Here is a 15879-nt window from a genome sequence, read left to right as displayed (position 1 = left end):
GCATGTACCTGGGATGAAACGAAATATCATATTCCAAAAATCATAAATTGATCAAATAGTTTTATTTTTAAATAAGACAATCAAATTTTATGAGTAACAGAAAAGCAGCTGTGTTGTTCACCATTTTGAAAACAATCTAAAAAAAAAAAAGGGAGATAATTCAGTAATTTAAACTTGTAAGATTTATGTTGCAATGCCTACGAATTCACATTAATTACTTAAAAATGATTTTCTTTATAAAAATAGAACTACTTAATTTATGATTTTTGGAATATGTTGCTTTTATTTTCTCACGTACATTGTACAGATTTTTCTTTATTTTTGTTTTTTAATATAGGGGAAATGTACTTAATTTCTTAAATGTACTTAATTTCTTTAAAGAGTTTATTAGATATAATAGTGTGTAGTATGCTTGGCCAGATAATAAAAATGCAAAACTAGTTCACTATCATGTTAATTTGCTGCCTTTCTTTTTCTATCGGGGTTACTAATTGAGACCTTACCTAAACAGGCACTATGTAGGGAGTTGAGCAGTGAAATATCTGTTCACATTACATTTAAAATACTATGTTAGAACAGTCAAGGGAGCAGGGAACAACGAGAAATTCCAAAGTTTGAAGGAAGAAACTTTTAGAGTAGAAAGCTCCTCGGCATCTAGCAACCTCTACGGTGAACCATGAGATTTTGCCGATTGTGCGGTTAGGGGTATTTATGTTAAAGGGGTCGCAGAAGTGCTATGAGTTTGAGAACATTCTGTTAACATACTTGTAAAACAATAGTGCGGCAATGGGACAGAGGTTGGAGCTTGGTTGCTAGTGCTAGACCTATGATTGGAGTGTTCTTCACTTTTTAGTGAAATTCTGATTTTTATAATCCAAAAAATAAATTTCTGTTTAAATTGTTAGAGCATCCCATGGCCGACATGAAATCACAATCTGAAAGTCCAGATTTATTAAACACTTGTTCAGATGATCCTCTGTACAGCTGCAAAATCTGGAAAATGAGTCACTGATCTCAAAAGTCTAGAAGTGGTTGACCTATACTGCTGCATATTGACACCATTTTCGTCTCAAATACCAAAATTGGGACACAATGCAGGACAATACCCTTCAGCCAATCTCTTTTAAAAATGAAGATTTTGCTGGTTCATTCATACTTGGAGAGTTCATTCACTAGGCAATAACTCCTGAAGCATCCAAGGTTGACAAAGATGCCAGAAAGGCCAGCTGAATATGTGGTTACGCATCATGAAAGCTAATGTCGAACTTAGTTATCGTCCACAGTGTTTGCTGCTGGTCCGTGGATTGGCTACCCATCACTATCTTAGCTACTGCAAACCGTTGTGTGTGTTCTATGGGAAGGAACCGGCTCTACTCATTTTGAGTGAATGTTGGTGCCAGTCAGTCAGGTCCTCCCACTTCTTGTTTAAAATCTGCCGTTTTTCAAATAAGAACAAGCAATTTTTCAAATTGTTAAGGCCTTACCTCCTTATTTTATTTTTTTTTTTGTCATTATTTAACTGAATTTTTGTTTCTTTCCCTTCCAAATGTTATTTTTTCCGTGAAGGCTAAGACTTTTGTTTCATCTTTTTTTAATTTTGACTTATTTTGACTTTTCTCAATTTTGACTTTTCTTAATTTTAACGCCCTTAATTTTGATGCCCTTAGTTTTTACACCCTTAGTTTTTACTGCTCTTAGTTTCAATTAAGCAGAGGTTCTTCTAGTTGGAACTAGTATAGTCTTTTTGTTCACTGGATCATCTCCGAAGAGGCCTCAAGGTTTTCAATGGACATTTGTTTTTGAAAATAAGTCTCTATTTGTTTATTAGCTGGACTTGTAATTTGTTTGGAGAGAGAATTAGTTTGTTGCAATGTTGACTGGATCAAGCAAAAACTTTAGACTGGCACAACAGATGGATTAATCACGGGCTGTGTAGTGAATATAGATGTATTATTGTTTTTCACTTTAATATTTGTTCATTTATTAAATATGACCTTTTTGTTTTCTATAAAGTTAATACTTTTATGCTTCTAATAATTTCATCATTATTGATATCCATATTTTTTTTTTTTTTTTTTACCTAATATTTTTTTTCTTGATATTTATTTGTTATTGATTAAAAGGCTAAAGAGCTGTATCACACCCGTGTTTCTGAGCTGGAACGACTCAAAAGAGATGGTGCTTCACAGAAAGACACAGAGAAGGTCAGTATGAAGAAAATGCATCTCCTTTTGTGTTGCGTCTCTTTTTTGGGGATATACATTAATACCATGAAGAGGGCAATAGTGGTTATTGTTTGGATTATAGAAGTGGTACGCCTAGTTATTTAATTGTCTAATGCTACCAGATCAGGCTTTCTGAAGTTATCAATTTCCTGACCTGAAATGCAACAAGCATTAATGTTATTGTTTTTTTCTTCCTTTCTCTTTGCAATTCTCAATTATGTTTTGCAAAGCCAAAAATAATCGTTTTTCTTTACAATCAAACCAAATGCTATGAATAAATACATGAAGATATAAAGAATTGGAAGTATAAAAACTTATAAAATAATTGAACCTGAAAAGGGTTGATATGTCGTAAAACGAAACAATCTAAATGCCATGAATAAATATTTAAAGATATAAAGAACTTTAAGTATAAAACATTTTTTCAAAATTACCAGTGCATTAAATAACCCCAAAAGGGTTGATATGCCATAAAACAAACCAAACGTTGTTACATTCAAATTGGATCTATTCTCTTCATTTTCATTCTTATTGGGAAAGGTATGAACATCAACATCCTTGCAACTATGGATAAAATATCATTTCATCCTCAACCGGGGGGGGGGGGCTATTACAGGAGTAAAATTGCCCCCAAATCATTTGTTTGTTCATTTGTTCACACTTTTCTCAATAACTACGCCTTGAATTTTAAAAAAAAATTTGTGCAAATATTAGTCATGGTGAAAGTAAATTTTTCACTCATGGAGAGGGACCTTGCATGCATGGCTTGTTTTTTTTTCTTTTTTTTTCTTAGAGTGAAAGGGATAAAAATGAACAAAAAAATCATAAATCATTTAGCGTTTAGGCACTCTCAACAGTCAATCTACAAGAAAAGGGAGATAACTCAACTGTAACTATTGGCAATGCCATCTCAATTAACAATTTATATACTAGCAGGCTTTGCAATTTCTATTCATTACTTGAAATCATTGTAATGATCTATGGTCTGACTGTTGAGGTGGCAACATCTTTACCAGATTCCTCATTTTGGTGATTAGACTGAAAAGGAGCAAAGTACTGCTCCTATTTTGTCCAGGCCAGTCCTGCAACATGCCATCAACTGACTAGTTCTATCAAGGTGTTAAGAAAACATGTGGTCAGTTGTTGCTATGTTCATACTGGTTATGTTCAATCTGCCCCTACACATCTTATTAAGTCCATTTTGTTTTGTTTCTTTTTAATAGCTACATATTAGGAAGTTTGACGTTTGTTCATATTTTGGTGCATTGTGAGCAGAAATGAATCCGATTATATTTATAAGTAAAGTTTTGTCTTTTGTTTATATGCCAGAACAATTAAGAAACCAATAATTCTCATGACTGGAGAGAGAGTCACTTAGAGTTGACCATTCATATTTCTTTAAACCAATTCACTAATTTTTAATTGTTTTATTTACAGGCTGAGAGCAAATTCAAAAAAGCAAGTAAGTTCTCATTCAAACATTTACTTTTTTAAAATGTTATTTTTCAAATATTTGTTACTTTGATTTTACTTCTATCTGTTTAACTGCATTTCAAGAATTTTGTGTAAAAATTGACTTTCCCCTCCACGTTGATCATATGTAAAATGTTGATTGTCACAGCACACAGCACCATTAAATGAATGCAGCTATTAATATTTCCTTGTGTTTGGCTGAAAATACTTATTTTAAATTTGTTTTTTTTTTTTTATTTAAAAAAAAGTTGTTTTTTTTTCATTCATCTGCTGTGGCCTTGCAGGCCGGTAATAATCAAGACATACACAATGGCATAGTTAACAAAAAAGGTAACAAAAGTTTGTTATAGAAGTTATTGTTATTGGAGTACATGTAATCATTCTGGGGAAGTCTATTATTTCTGAAATAGGTATATTAGGTTATTCCATAACATTATCCTAAAGTGAAATGCTGAGTTTCATATAAAATAATTAAGATCAGATTTGTGCAAAAGTTTTTGTCAATTTAATATTTTATCTTGAAAATGAAAACCGGTGCTTTTTAAAATCTTCATTTAGAACACTGACTTTTGCCCTCTATAACTTGATTCCATCTGTCAATGCGCTTATAAATGCCTCACTTGTAAAAATTCTTTGGATCATCTAAATAGTTTTCTAATACTGAAAAAAAGATTCCATTAGAAATTCCGTGCAGATTCCTAAGTTCGACAGCAAGATTCGAGAGTCTGACAAGATACACCTGAAGAAAGTCGGAGGTTATGAGCAAAACGTGGAAACAACACTGAAGATGAGAACAGTAGTCCAAATAATACAAATTATCAATCCTCATCTCAAAAACTAAGAAACAGGAAAAAATAACAATTCTTACGTTTTAAAATTGATATCTATTATATTTCACCTAACATAATAAGTTTGGTAGTTTTTAAATTTTATGTAATAAATGTTCCAAGTTGACATTGATGAATTCTCTTGAATGTATGTGGTTTTTCTGGGAGAAGCGTTTACTGAAATTGTGAAATATCATTTGTTGGTCCCTTGACAAACGAGAGATTGGACCTAGCATTTCACTCTCATTCATTTGTTTGCACTTTTCTCGATTACCATGACTTGGATTTAAAAAAAATTTTTTCACAAACATTAGTGATGGTTAAATTAAATTTTGCCAAAACAGATTTTCCAGGATAACTCTGGTTGTCTACCCTAGGGGGCATTGTAGGAGCAAAATTGCCCCCAAATCGTTCATCTGTTCGTTTGTTTGCACTTTTCTCAATAACCACGCTTTGGATTGTTTTTGAGATTTTGCGCAAACATTAATCATGGTGAAAGTATATTTTTCACTCATGGAGGGGGTCCCACATACTCGACTTTTAATGTAAGAAAGATAGTTTTTACTGAAGAAACAGGGTTTAGTTTTAATGTGTTAAGGTTGAGAATTAATATTAGGAAAACAAGTTTGGGTTATTGACTAGTTAAAGAAAAGTGCTTAAAAGTCTTTTTAAGTCTTTGATGTATTTGGATTATTCAAATATCTCATTGTGAGTAATATTTGCATACTATTTCAATTGATGTAGCCTCTAACCTTCAAGTGTATCTTAAACTTGGAAATTTGCATAGAATTTTGAACAGAACTTTATTTAATCCATGAGATTAGCATGCTCTAAGTAATTTGCAATTGTATTCTGAGTATTGGTTACACTAAAATATTGCAAATCATACAAATTATCAATTTGCATCAAATCTTCAAAGGGAGAAGAAAAAGCTGTTTTCTAGGTTGGCAGTATTTTTGCGAACAGTTGGCTGAGATGGCGGAAATTTTCTGTTTCTATGTCTATCCTTGTAGCCATGTCACTAGTAAGGGTGCTGGAGGTAAACGTTTTGTCTGGGCTGACGTTATCCGCCTGATAATCAGGGACCCGAACCTTGGATTAACCACTAAGGAGGCTGTCCTATCAGCAGGTGCAAAGTACTGGGGCTGCTGTATTGCCATTTGGTGAATGGATTCTGGACCATGCAGTAGCTTCTGGTGGGGCCTCTCGATGCCATACTTGTGGGTAATTGTTACGGCTTTACCTTATCATTAGCTACAAATAAAAAAAAAATTCTTTGTTTCTTTTTCTCTCTTAATTTCCCCTCTCTGTCCTGCTCTAAGTAAATCTGTCGACCTAGTCCACAAATTCCAAAATTTCATCATGACAAGTTTCAAGAAAAAATACACGATTAAACCCGGTTCTCCAACTTCCAACGTAGACCCCTACTACCATGTCTCCTTCTCCAACATCAGGGGTCTTTGTTCTAACCTTCCAGAGGTTGAAACCCAATTACAGGAGACTAAACCAGACCTTTTATTTTTAAGTGAAACTGGCATTGGACAGGCTATTTCCCTAGATGAGTTTGCAATTTCAGGATACTCTAACTTAACTTCTAAATCTGACCCCCAAGATCGCCATGGGCATGGAATATGTGCCTATATTAAAGATAGCTTTCCATGTGGGAGGGACATCTCCAGGGAAGATCCTAACTTACCCTATATGTGCTTCCGGGTTGCTTTAGCTCACACTACTGCATTTATATTTACTCTCTATCGCCCCCACAACAGCGGAGTTACTATCTTTCAAAGCATATCTGAGAAAATTGACCAAGTCCTTTCTACTTATCCTTCAGCTAACATTCACGTATGTGGAGACTTCAATGTTCACAACGTCGAATGGTTGACCCACTCGAACAAGACCGATGATGAGGGGTGGTTCTGTCATGATTTCTCCATTGCCTATGACCTCACTCAGATTGTTCAGGAACCTACCCGTGTGCCCGATAATGACGGCCAGTATGCGAGCCTACTAGACCTTTTTCTCACAACTTGCCCTGAACTATGTTCAGTTTCTTTTCTGTCGCCTCTTGGATCTTCCGACCACTCTGTTGTATCAATTAAGATAAAAATGAAATGTAATAAGTCCCCAGACGTACCTCTTCATCGTACAGTATATCGATACACTAAGGCTGACTGGGATAGCTTCCGTACATTTATATCTGATCTACCTCTGCATTCCATGTTTAAAAAGGATGTGTCCTCTATAGTATTAGACCTAACTGAATGGTTAATTGTAGGTATTGATCATTTCATACCCTCTAAAAAGTTTCAGCAAAAACCTAACAGCCAGCCATGGTTCTCTCCAGAATGTGCTGCTGCCATTGCGCACAGAAATCACTTTTTCCACTGCTTCAAACGTAATAGATGTATGGAAACTAAAGCCGTTTTCAGGACTGCCAGCAACCATTGTAAGAAAGTAATAAAGAACGCAAGAGTGTTGTATGCTCAATCTGTTAAGTCCAAAGTAGCTGAGCAGCGGCTTGGTTCCCACCAGTTTTGGCAAATAGCAAACAGAATCCTAAACAGAAGCGTGTGCTCCATCCCAACTATTATCAATGGACCTGAGGTAATCTCGTCAGCATCAGACAAAGCCAAACTCTTTGTCAAGAACTTTGCAGCTAATTCTACCCTTTGCGACCAAGACCGCCAACCCCCAATATTTCCTCCTGTATCAGAAAACACGCTATGTGATATACGTATATCTGTACGTGATGTTGCGAAGCTAATCAAAAACCTTGATTCGAGTAAAGCAACTGGCCCTGATGGTATTCCAATTATAGTACTCAAAAAACTTCAACCTGAATTAGCGCCCATACTTACAAAACTGTTTAAACGTTGTCTTAAGGAGAATAGTTTCCCATCTCCCTGGAAAATCTCATCAGTATGCCCTGTATTTAAGAATTCAGGTGATCGCTCATCCCCCTCTCAGTACAGGCCAATAAGTCTCCTGTGCGTCATGAGTAAGTTGCTAGAATCTGTGTTAAATACAGAAGTAATCAAACATCTCAACAAAAATAACCTTCTTAGTGACACTCAATATGGTTTCCGTTCTGCTAGATCTACAGCAGATGTCCTTACAGTTATATCGCATAGGATTAGCAAATCTCTCGACGGTGGCAATCTTTCTAGGGCAATTGCTCTTGACATATCTAAAGCCTTTGATAGGGTATGGCATAAAGGTTTACTTCATAAGATCGCTAGCTATGGTATAGCTGGAAAAGTCTTCTCAATTATTAAATCATTTCTTTCTGATAGGTTCATAAGAGTAGTAGTTGAGGGGCAAAAATCAGAAGCTCACAGTATTAATGCCGGTGTCCCTCAGGGATCCATCCTGGGCCCAACTCTTTTCCTGATCTACATTAATGATCTTCCAAATCATATCCTTACATCATTTGTAGACATTTATGCTGACGACACTACTATTTATGGTACCACATCTAAGACAGTAAACGACCAAGTTCTCTCCAATTCTCTCTCCTCTGATCTTGAGCACGTAGTACAATGGGGAAAGGAGTGGCTGGTTACTTTTAATGCATCTAAAACCAAGCTTCTCTCTTTACATCATCAACATTCTAATTCACATTTGTCTTCAATTGAAATGAATGGCTCTCGTCTTCAGGAGGCCTCAAGTTTTGACAAGCTTCTGGGCTTGACCATTACTCCTGATCTTAAATGGAACACGTATATCAAATCTGTTGCCAAGGCCGCTGGAAAAATGGTGGGATCTTTCTATCGATCCAGTAGATATCTCACTGCTGATGCTATTCTCTACCTATATAAGAGCCAGGTACGTCCAAGGATGGAATACTGTTGCCACATCTGGGCAGGAGCTGCTAGAAAGGACTTGTCCTGCCTTGATAGAGTTCAAAATAGACTTCGTAGCCTCGTAGGAGATGTCCTTTTCTCCTCCTTGCAACCTCTATCTCACAGAAGAGATGTTGCGAGTTTGTCTCTGATGTATCGTTATTTTCATGGAAAGTGTTCAACTGAGCTTCAATCTATGGTCCCCCCTCGCCAAACTTTCACAAGAAACACTCGTCTAGCTGTAAACACTATCAATAATTTCCCCCACTCTTTATCTGTGCCTAAACCTAAACGTAGATTCCATGAACAAAGCTTCTTTCTTAGAACTGCACGCCTGTGGAATTGTCTTCCGTTTTCCTGCTTTCCGGCTGACTACAATATGGTTGTGTTCAAGTCTAAAGTAAATAAGTTCTTGATGAGCCGTTCCATATAAGTTATTAAATTTACCAAATTTTCATTACTAATGATTACTATATTGACCAATTTCTGCTGTACACTCTTTAACCCTTATCCTTGAGTGGCCTCTGGGCCTTGATAATGTGGTGATGCCTTTGTAAAAAAAAAAAAAAAAAAAAAATCATACAAATTATCAATCAGCATCTGAAAAATTTAGAAACATAAAAAGTTATCAATGTTCTTCAAAATCTTTGACAATAATTTTCTGCTACAATCCCTAAGTACGCAAATGCCATTTTAAAAATTTTGAATTGAGGACAAAATTTCTGGATTTTAATCGCAAGTCATAAAAGTTGCATTATATAAGTGAGTATATTTTGTGAAACACATCTGGAACTGGTTTTAAAGAATCTGGTGTTGCCAGATCAAACTGTTTGAAGATACTGGATTTCTTACCTAAAATGCACCAAACATTGATGTTATTGTTTTTTCCTTTTACAAAATTCAATCATGTTCTGCAAAGTCAAAAGCAAAAAAGATTTTCCTTTACAAAAAACTAAACAAAAAACATGAATAAATATTTGAAGAGATAAAGAACTTGAAGCCTAAAAACTTTTTCAAAATCATTGGTTTTGACATTAAATAATCTGAAAAGGGTCGATATGCCGTAAACCAGAATAACCAAATCAATCTAGATTATTAAATTTGACCACAGAACACACGCAAACACACAATTGTTTTTTTTTTTTTGTTTAGTTTGGTTTTTGAGATTCTAGTATATTTTTGTTTCCTTTACCAGGTGATGAATACCGAAGTCTCGTTGATAAATATGCTGAAGTAAGAAATGAATTTGAAAGAAAAATGTCCGTATCTTGTGATGTAAGTCATTTTAATTTTTTTTGTTTCTTTGATTTGTTTTTTAAACATAATTTTTAGAATTACTTTTATTTTCTTGATACAATACTTTATAAAATAAACTATGATCTTGTGAATAGAATTAAATTAAAATGTATATAATAATGTGTTTGTTCCATCATTTGTGTGGCCATCATCATCTGTTATTCCTGATTTCAAATCGTGGATTCTTCCAGATGCTTTTGTATAGGAATAAAGTTTATTATCTTTCCTGATACTATATTTCATCTCTTCTGCCGTTGGTTAATAAAAGAGAAATCGTTAAAAACTGAGACAATCTTGTTCCAATTTAGCAGGTCCCTTTTTATGGAAAGATGTTTCCTCACATTAAAAATTTACCTTGTGTTTTAACTCTGCCCTCGTGAGGAGGTCAGTAAATAGACTTACTTATATGCAAAGAATATACCTTATGTCATTAATTTTAATAAATAAAAAAAAAAAATAGGGTTTTAAAATTAATCCTTTCAAATTTAACTTCCTGGATAGATATGACGTTTTGTTGAATAGAATTAATATTCTAAATTCTATAAAAGACATTTTGGTGGCGGCTTAAATGAAATGTGTTCTTTATTCAAATGGGTGAAGTTTTTTAGTTTTATTTTCATAATTAATATTTTGAGAGGTGAATAATTGTTTTAGTTTTAAAAATGTCATTTAATTGTTACGTTACAGCATAAACGAAATATTGCTTGTAAAATTTACTCTAACATTGGGTAAAGCTATGAAAATTAATATTATGTTAAAATCATTTTAATTGTAACAATTTGGAATGTAACACCCCTTCACTGTATGGGTTCTCAGGTGCCAGAAAGCTTTCTACTCTAATAGTTTCTTCCCTCAAACTGCTGGAATTCCCTCCCAGTCTCCTGCTTCCCTCATTGTACTTAACACACAGAATTCTAAATGTATGTGAACAAACATCTTGCTAGCCAACTACAAAGTGCTCCTTGCTCCTGTATGCATGGTCCCTCATAGTAGCCCCTTATGTCCAAGTGACAATATGACTTGTTTAGAGTGAATAAGAAAAGAAAAAAAAATTAAAGAAATCTATATGTATAAAAGGCAAAATGTGTGTGACCATTGCGTGTATGTCTCACGAAGGCTTTTCTCGCACACGGTCCCATGGGGGGGGGGGGGGCTAACGATTGCTTACAACTATTTATATAGGCCGTAGATAATAATATCTAGGATTTGGGAAAGCGCGTCACGTCTAGATTTATTTACATCGACTTTTACAAAATTATTGCTATTTTGGCTTCTTGCGTGTTGATTGGGCTTTTTCGTATAAAAAGCGAAACTAATTCAAAGCTAAGGGAGCGTTCTCGGCATTGCGCCAGGAAACGTCCAGAAGCAATCAGCTTTGATCAATGTTGTATATCAGACAATTGCTATTCAATCTGGACAATTGGGAGCTGGTTTCCCCCTCCCCAACATCTGTTGGGGAAAAAACAGTCAAATTTGGGTAAACAAGCCCAAACGCTGCCTTGCAGCAAAAGTTAACTGCATGACTTCTATTTGACCTTCTTAATTAGGTCAAATGGAAGCAGCAGAGTTAACTTTTATTGCGGACACCTGTTTTTAATAGTTAAATAAATAAATTCAAACGTGTCTCTGTTGTATGTCGTGGTGGCCCGATGGTTAACGTTGCACGTTTTTTTTTTTCACATTTTAATTTCCAACTTTGCCTCAAGGGTTCGGGTTCAGGTTCGATCTTCATACTCACCTATCAAAACATTTTTTTTTATTTTAACCCCCACCCACCCCCGGAGTTTTGATTTACCCAAAACCACACACACCTCCAAACACCCGGGCATCGCCGGGTACCCTCCGCTAGTGAATTATAAAAGATAATTTTTACTATTTTTTTTATTGATTAAAAATCAATGGCTGTTTATTTTACTAAAGAGATTTGACTGTCATGGGTGAGACTTCTATGATCATTTCATTTACTCTTTATGTGATCGATAAAGATGTTCAAAACTTAACAGGGTTTAATAATGCTGTGTGATTTACATGAATCCAACTAGTATTAAAAAAAAATGATGATACTTAAAGGAATAGGCATCCAGAATACTTAAAGTTTAATAGAGAATCTGGAGTCGATCCCTTAAATAATCCAGAGCCATTTAAAACCGTTTAAAAAAAAAAAAAACATGTAAAAGGGGCAGACAACATAAAGGATGCAAAAGGATTAAGAGTTAAAATCTTTTTAGCTCTCAAAAAAAAAAAAAAAACGAAAAGAAGGTAAAAAAAAATTTCCTTAAAAATGAAAAGGTGGCTTTCAAATTATAAACTGCTTCGGTTATTTCCAGGATGAACTCGGGATTCTTTAAACTAAAAGCTTTTGGTTATCCATTCATTATCAGACGCATCTGTTCAGTCTTGAGAGACAATGAATTCCTGCTGTAAGGCTGCCTATACTTGTGGATAATTGTAAAGCAAAGGTTGCGCAATTTCCAACCACAATTTTAAAGTGAAATTGCTTGAACACAGTGGCAAGGAGAATTTTCAGATGACTAGAAACAGTACTGGAATAAGCAGAGAGCACTTCCACATGCAGCACCTCATTGCCATCATCATATTTGGTTTAACATCCGTTTTACATACTGACATGCATTGGATTGCTTTAAGAAATTGACTTTCAAACCAGCCTATCTCTGGGCAAGTCTTTATTTATCCCTCTTTCACTCATGCCCATTTTTATCACTTTGTCCCATCTTTTTTCTTTTTGGCCTCCCCGGTGAAGTGAATCTGCTACTGCAACTGTTCTATATCTGCTAATCTATTGAATCAAGAACTCCCATCCATTCTTTCTATGTGACCATACCATCTAAGTGTCCTGTTCTGCACACATCTCCTTATACTTTTCAGATTTAATCTTCCTCTGAGGTCATCAAATCTAAGCCTGTCTTTAAGACTTGCATTACATTTCTTAGCACTGCATGCCTGTGGAGCTCTCTACTGCTTGTCTGTTTCCCTCCTGACTTCAACCTAGATGTCTTCAAGTCCAACACAAACAAATTCCTGATGAACTGCCCCTTAAGTAATGACACTTTATCAAATCTCCAATACTAACTATTACTACGATACTATCCCATTGATTACTGTACATACAATAACCCTTATCCCCGAGTGGCTTCTGGGCCTTGATAAGTGGCTACCACCATGTAAAAAAAAAAAAAAAAAAAAAAATTACATATACATTGTATCACTCGTACAATTTCTCTCTATGCAATGTATGCCCTCATATTACAAAATTGTTACCCATTCAATATTGGCCAGCCTCAATGCTGCTTAACTTTGGTGATCTAACTAGAACCGATGTGTCAATGTAATCATGTTGTATATACTCATTCACACCAAAGTACCAAAATTATGATTTAAAAAAGAAAAAAAAAAAATTTTTATTCTTTGATATATTAAATAAATTTCTCTCTCTCTTTTTTTTTCTCTCTTCTGCCTCCAGCAATTTCAACAGCTTGAAGAGGAACACATTTGTCAAATGAAAGATTTTATTGATGTATATTCTAAAGCCTGGGAGAATGAACATATCTTGTTGGGGCAGGTAGGTTTAAAGATGTTTTAATTTTATTGTTTATCGGATGATTAACTGTGTCTTTGTATTTTCTTGCTGTGATTTTGTCATGTTTAATTAACGTAGTAGAATCTATGTATACTTAACGTAGTAGAATCTATGTATACTTAACGTAGTAGAATCTATGTATACTTAACGTAGTAGAATCTATGTATACTTAACGTAGTAGAATCTATGTATACTTAATGCTGAAATTCTGGTGCAGTTGTTATCTTGCTTGTCATCGTGCACATTTCATTGGTACATGGATGTTTTTAGTGGTGAAAGAAAGGATGAATGATTAGAGAAATGGAATGATGTAAATAAAAGAAAAGAGAGAGAAGGAGCGGGAAAGAAAGAGAAGGTCTATTATGATATTATAAGAGTTTTATAGATATTTGAAAATTTTCAAATGGTTGTGTGTGTGTGTATATATATGTATATATATATATATATATGTATGTATATATATATATATATTTTTTTTTTCCATGATGTTGTTGGGGCAGAGGACCAGAAAGTAAAAGTCCGTTTGTTGTTTTTTAAATCTCGGAACTGCGCGTTAAGTCACACGGGATTCACGTTAAGATTTTTGATGTTCCTTTAGAAGCGCTGGTTGAGTTTGAATAAAAACAACAAACGGACTTTTACTTTCTGATCCTCTGCCGCAACAACACCATGGGGGGAAAAAAAGAAAAAAAAAAGAAAGACATACTGATGACGAGGCTTTGTCTCGAAATATATTTATGAATTTCAACATAATTTTCAAACAAAATAAATGTCTGTTTATTTTGTAATAATGCATTGTTTTTGGTTTCAAACGTATATAATATGTATTTATTTTATAAAAATACATTTTTTTTTTTTTTTAATTTAAAAAAATAAGTTATTTATTTGAATTTATATTATAAATGTATTTTCATGAAAGTATGAAAATAAAATTATTGAAATCAAAATAACAAATGAAATAACAGAATTTCAAGTATCATAAAATGTATTCAATACATAATATTCCCAAAATAGTTTTAAAAGATTTTAAAGTGTTTTCAATAATTCTTTAAAAAACAAAAAAACAAAAACAAAAAGAAATAAAACTTATTTCAATAATTCTTACTTAAAATAAGTCTGAAAAAACTTTTCAATGATTATCAAATAAAAAAGAATGATCTGAAAAACATAAAAAAATAAAAAGGAGTAGATGCATAGATATAGTCATAAGAGAAAAAAGTGAAGGAACTGATTTGCCTGGTAGCAGCCACGCCGGAAGTTAGAAAGTACAATAATTGATTATAACTAATTTTTATTGGTAATCCACCATGTTAATCGTCCTTCAAGTTTGAAACATTTTTGAATCCTAATGTAATGTAATACTAATGTAATACTAGTTCTAATTTTTGCATCGGCACATCTTATGATCCTTAAAAAAGAAAAGAAAGAATTGTGTATTTCATGTCGTCGTTAAAAATGAGTTGTCAATCACAAATCCAAATGCTTCAGAATTCTTTAGAGTTCATAATAAGCTATACACTGATTTAAAAAAAAAAAAAAAAAAAAAAAAAAAAAAAATTATTTTTTAATTTTATATTTTTATCTAAAAAAAAAAAGAAAGATTTTTAGTTCATTTGCTGCAGTGTGAAAACAAACACTTGCCACTAATTTGTCTTTTTTTTTTTCTTTTCTTTCTTTTTTTTGTCAGGTGCATACAGAGTTCCGAAGTAACTGTGATCAAATGACGGTCCATAAAATGATACAAACATTTATAAAAGCTAAGGCGACAGGTCTGGAAAAACCAGGTGAATGATTTAGAATGATGATCCCTCTACCAACTTTCTATTTTTTTTTAGTGTATACATGCAGTGAGCATCTGTGTTTTTAATAATGTACCATTTTGGCTTGTGTGTGTGTATTTATTGGTGCACATGTTTACCATGTGCACACACACACACACACACACACACACACACACACACACACACATCATGAAAAAATAGACAACTACCATTATCCTAACCTTATATCAAAGCACTGACCAAATCTCAAGTATCAAACACTCAAATATACCGACATCCTACTGGAGAGAACTTGAATGCCTGCGAGACACCGTCCTTAAGTTTCTAAGAAGGTCACTTTGTACAGGGGTTTGTCAAAAAAATACAACATGAAGATACTTTTTTCTTGATTAAATATTCAAAATCACATAGTATTTATGGCCAAAATAAAATCTCCTCGGTATGGCTAACCTACACTGGCTTTTACGAGGAATGGTGCACCTTCTCCAAATGATGTTACCTCTATCTACAGTAACAGCATGAACCAGAGTATTCCATAAAACAAAGTGAATGCTTGTCCTGGAATCCAGTAAGACCAAGAGACCACAAGAAAAGCACACTATAACTTATTTAAATGATCAAGCCAGTGCTCAAAACAACGAGATATTATAAAAAGGCTGACTGGGAAGCCATCAGGGAACAAATCAGAGATGCCCCATGGGGAAATATTTTTTCTCTCTCTGCTGAACAGTGTGCAAATGAGACCACTGACTGGTTCAAAACTGCAATCGAAGCGCATGTTCCCATGCGGAAATTTTATAGTAAGCCCCACTCTCCCCAATGGTTTACTTCGAC

At 34.1% G+C, this 15879-nt stretch overlaps 1 protein-coding gene across 3 annotated transcripts in view; it reads left to right on the top strand.

Annotated features, from left to right (window-relative positions):
* The window catches only part of LOC145296668 (F-BAR domain only protein 2-like), a 218725-nt gene that overhangs the window by 98539 nt on the left and 104307 nt on the right, over window positions 1–15879 (top strand). For all 3 annotated transcript variants that reach the window (XM_080142609.1, XM_080142611.1, XM_080142610.1), the window contains exons 6-10: window positions 2124–2204; window positions 3663–3687; window positions 9566–9645; window positions 13148–13246; window positions 14952–15048. In XM_080142609.1, the coding sequence (XP_079998735.1) occupies window positions 2124–2204; window positions 3663–3687; window positions 9566–9645; window positions 13148–13246; window positions 14952–15048 (382 nt within the window). The remainder of the gene's footprint in view (window positions 1–2123; window positions 2205–3662; window positions 3688–9565; window positions 9646–13147; window positions 13247–14951; window positions 15049–15879) is intronic.

Source organism: Euprymna scolopes, chromosome 17 (assembly GCF_053919585.1).
Source record: "Euprymna scolopes isolate OS-2025 chromosome 17, ASM5391958v1, whole genome shotgun sequence".
NCBI classification, from domain to species: domain Eukaryota; kingdom Metazoa; phylum Mollusca; class Cephalopoda; order Sepiida; family Sepiolidae; genus Euprymna; species Euprymna scolopes.
This window is presented reverse-complemented; position numbering and strand designations above follow the sequence as displayed.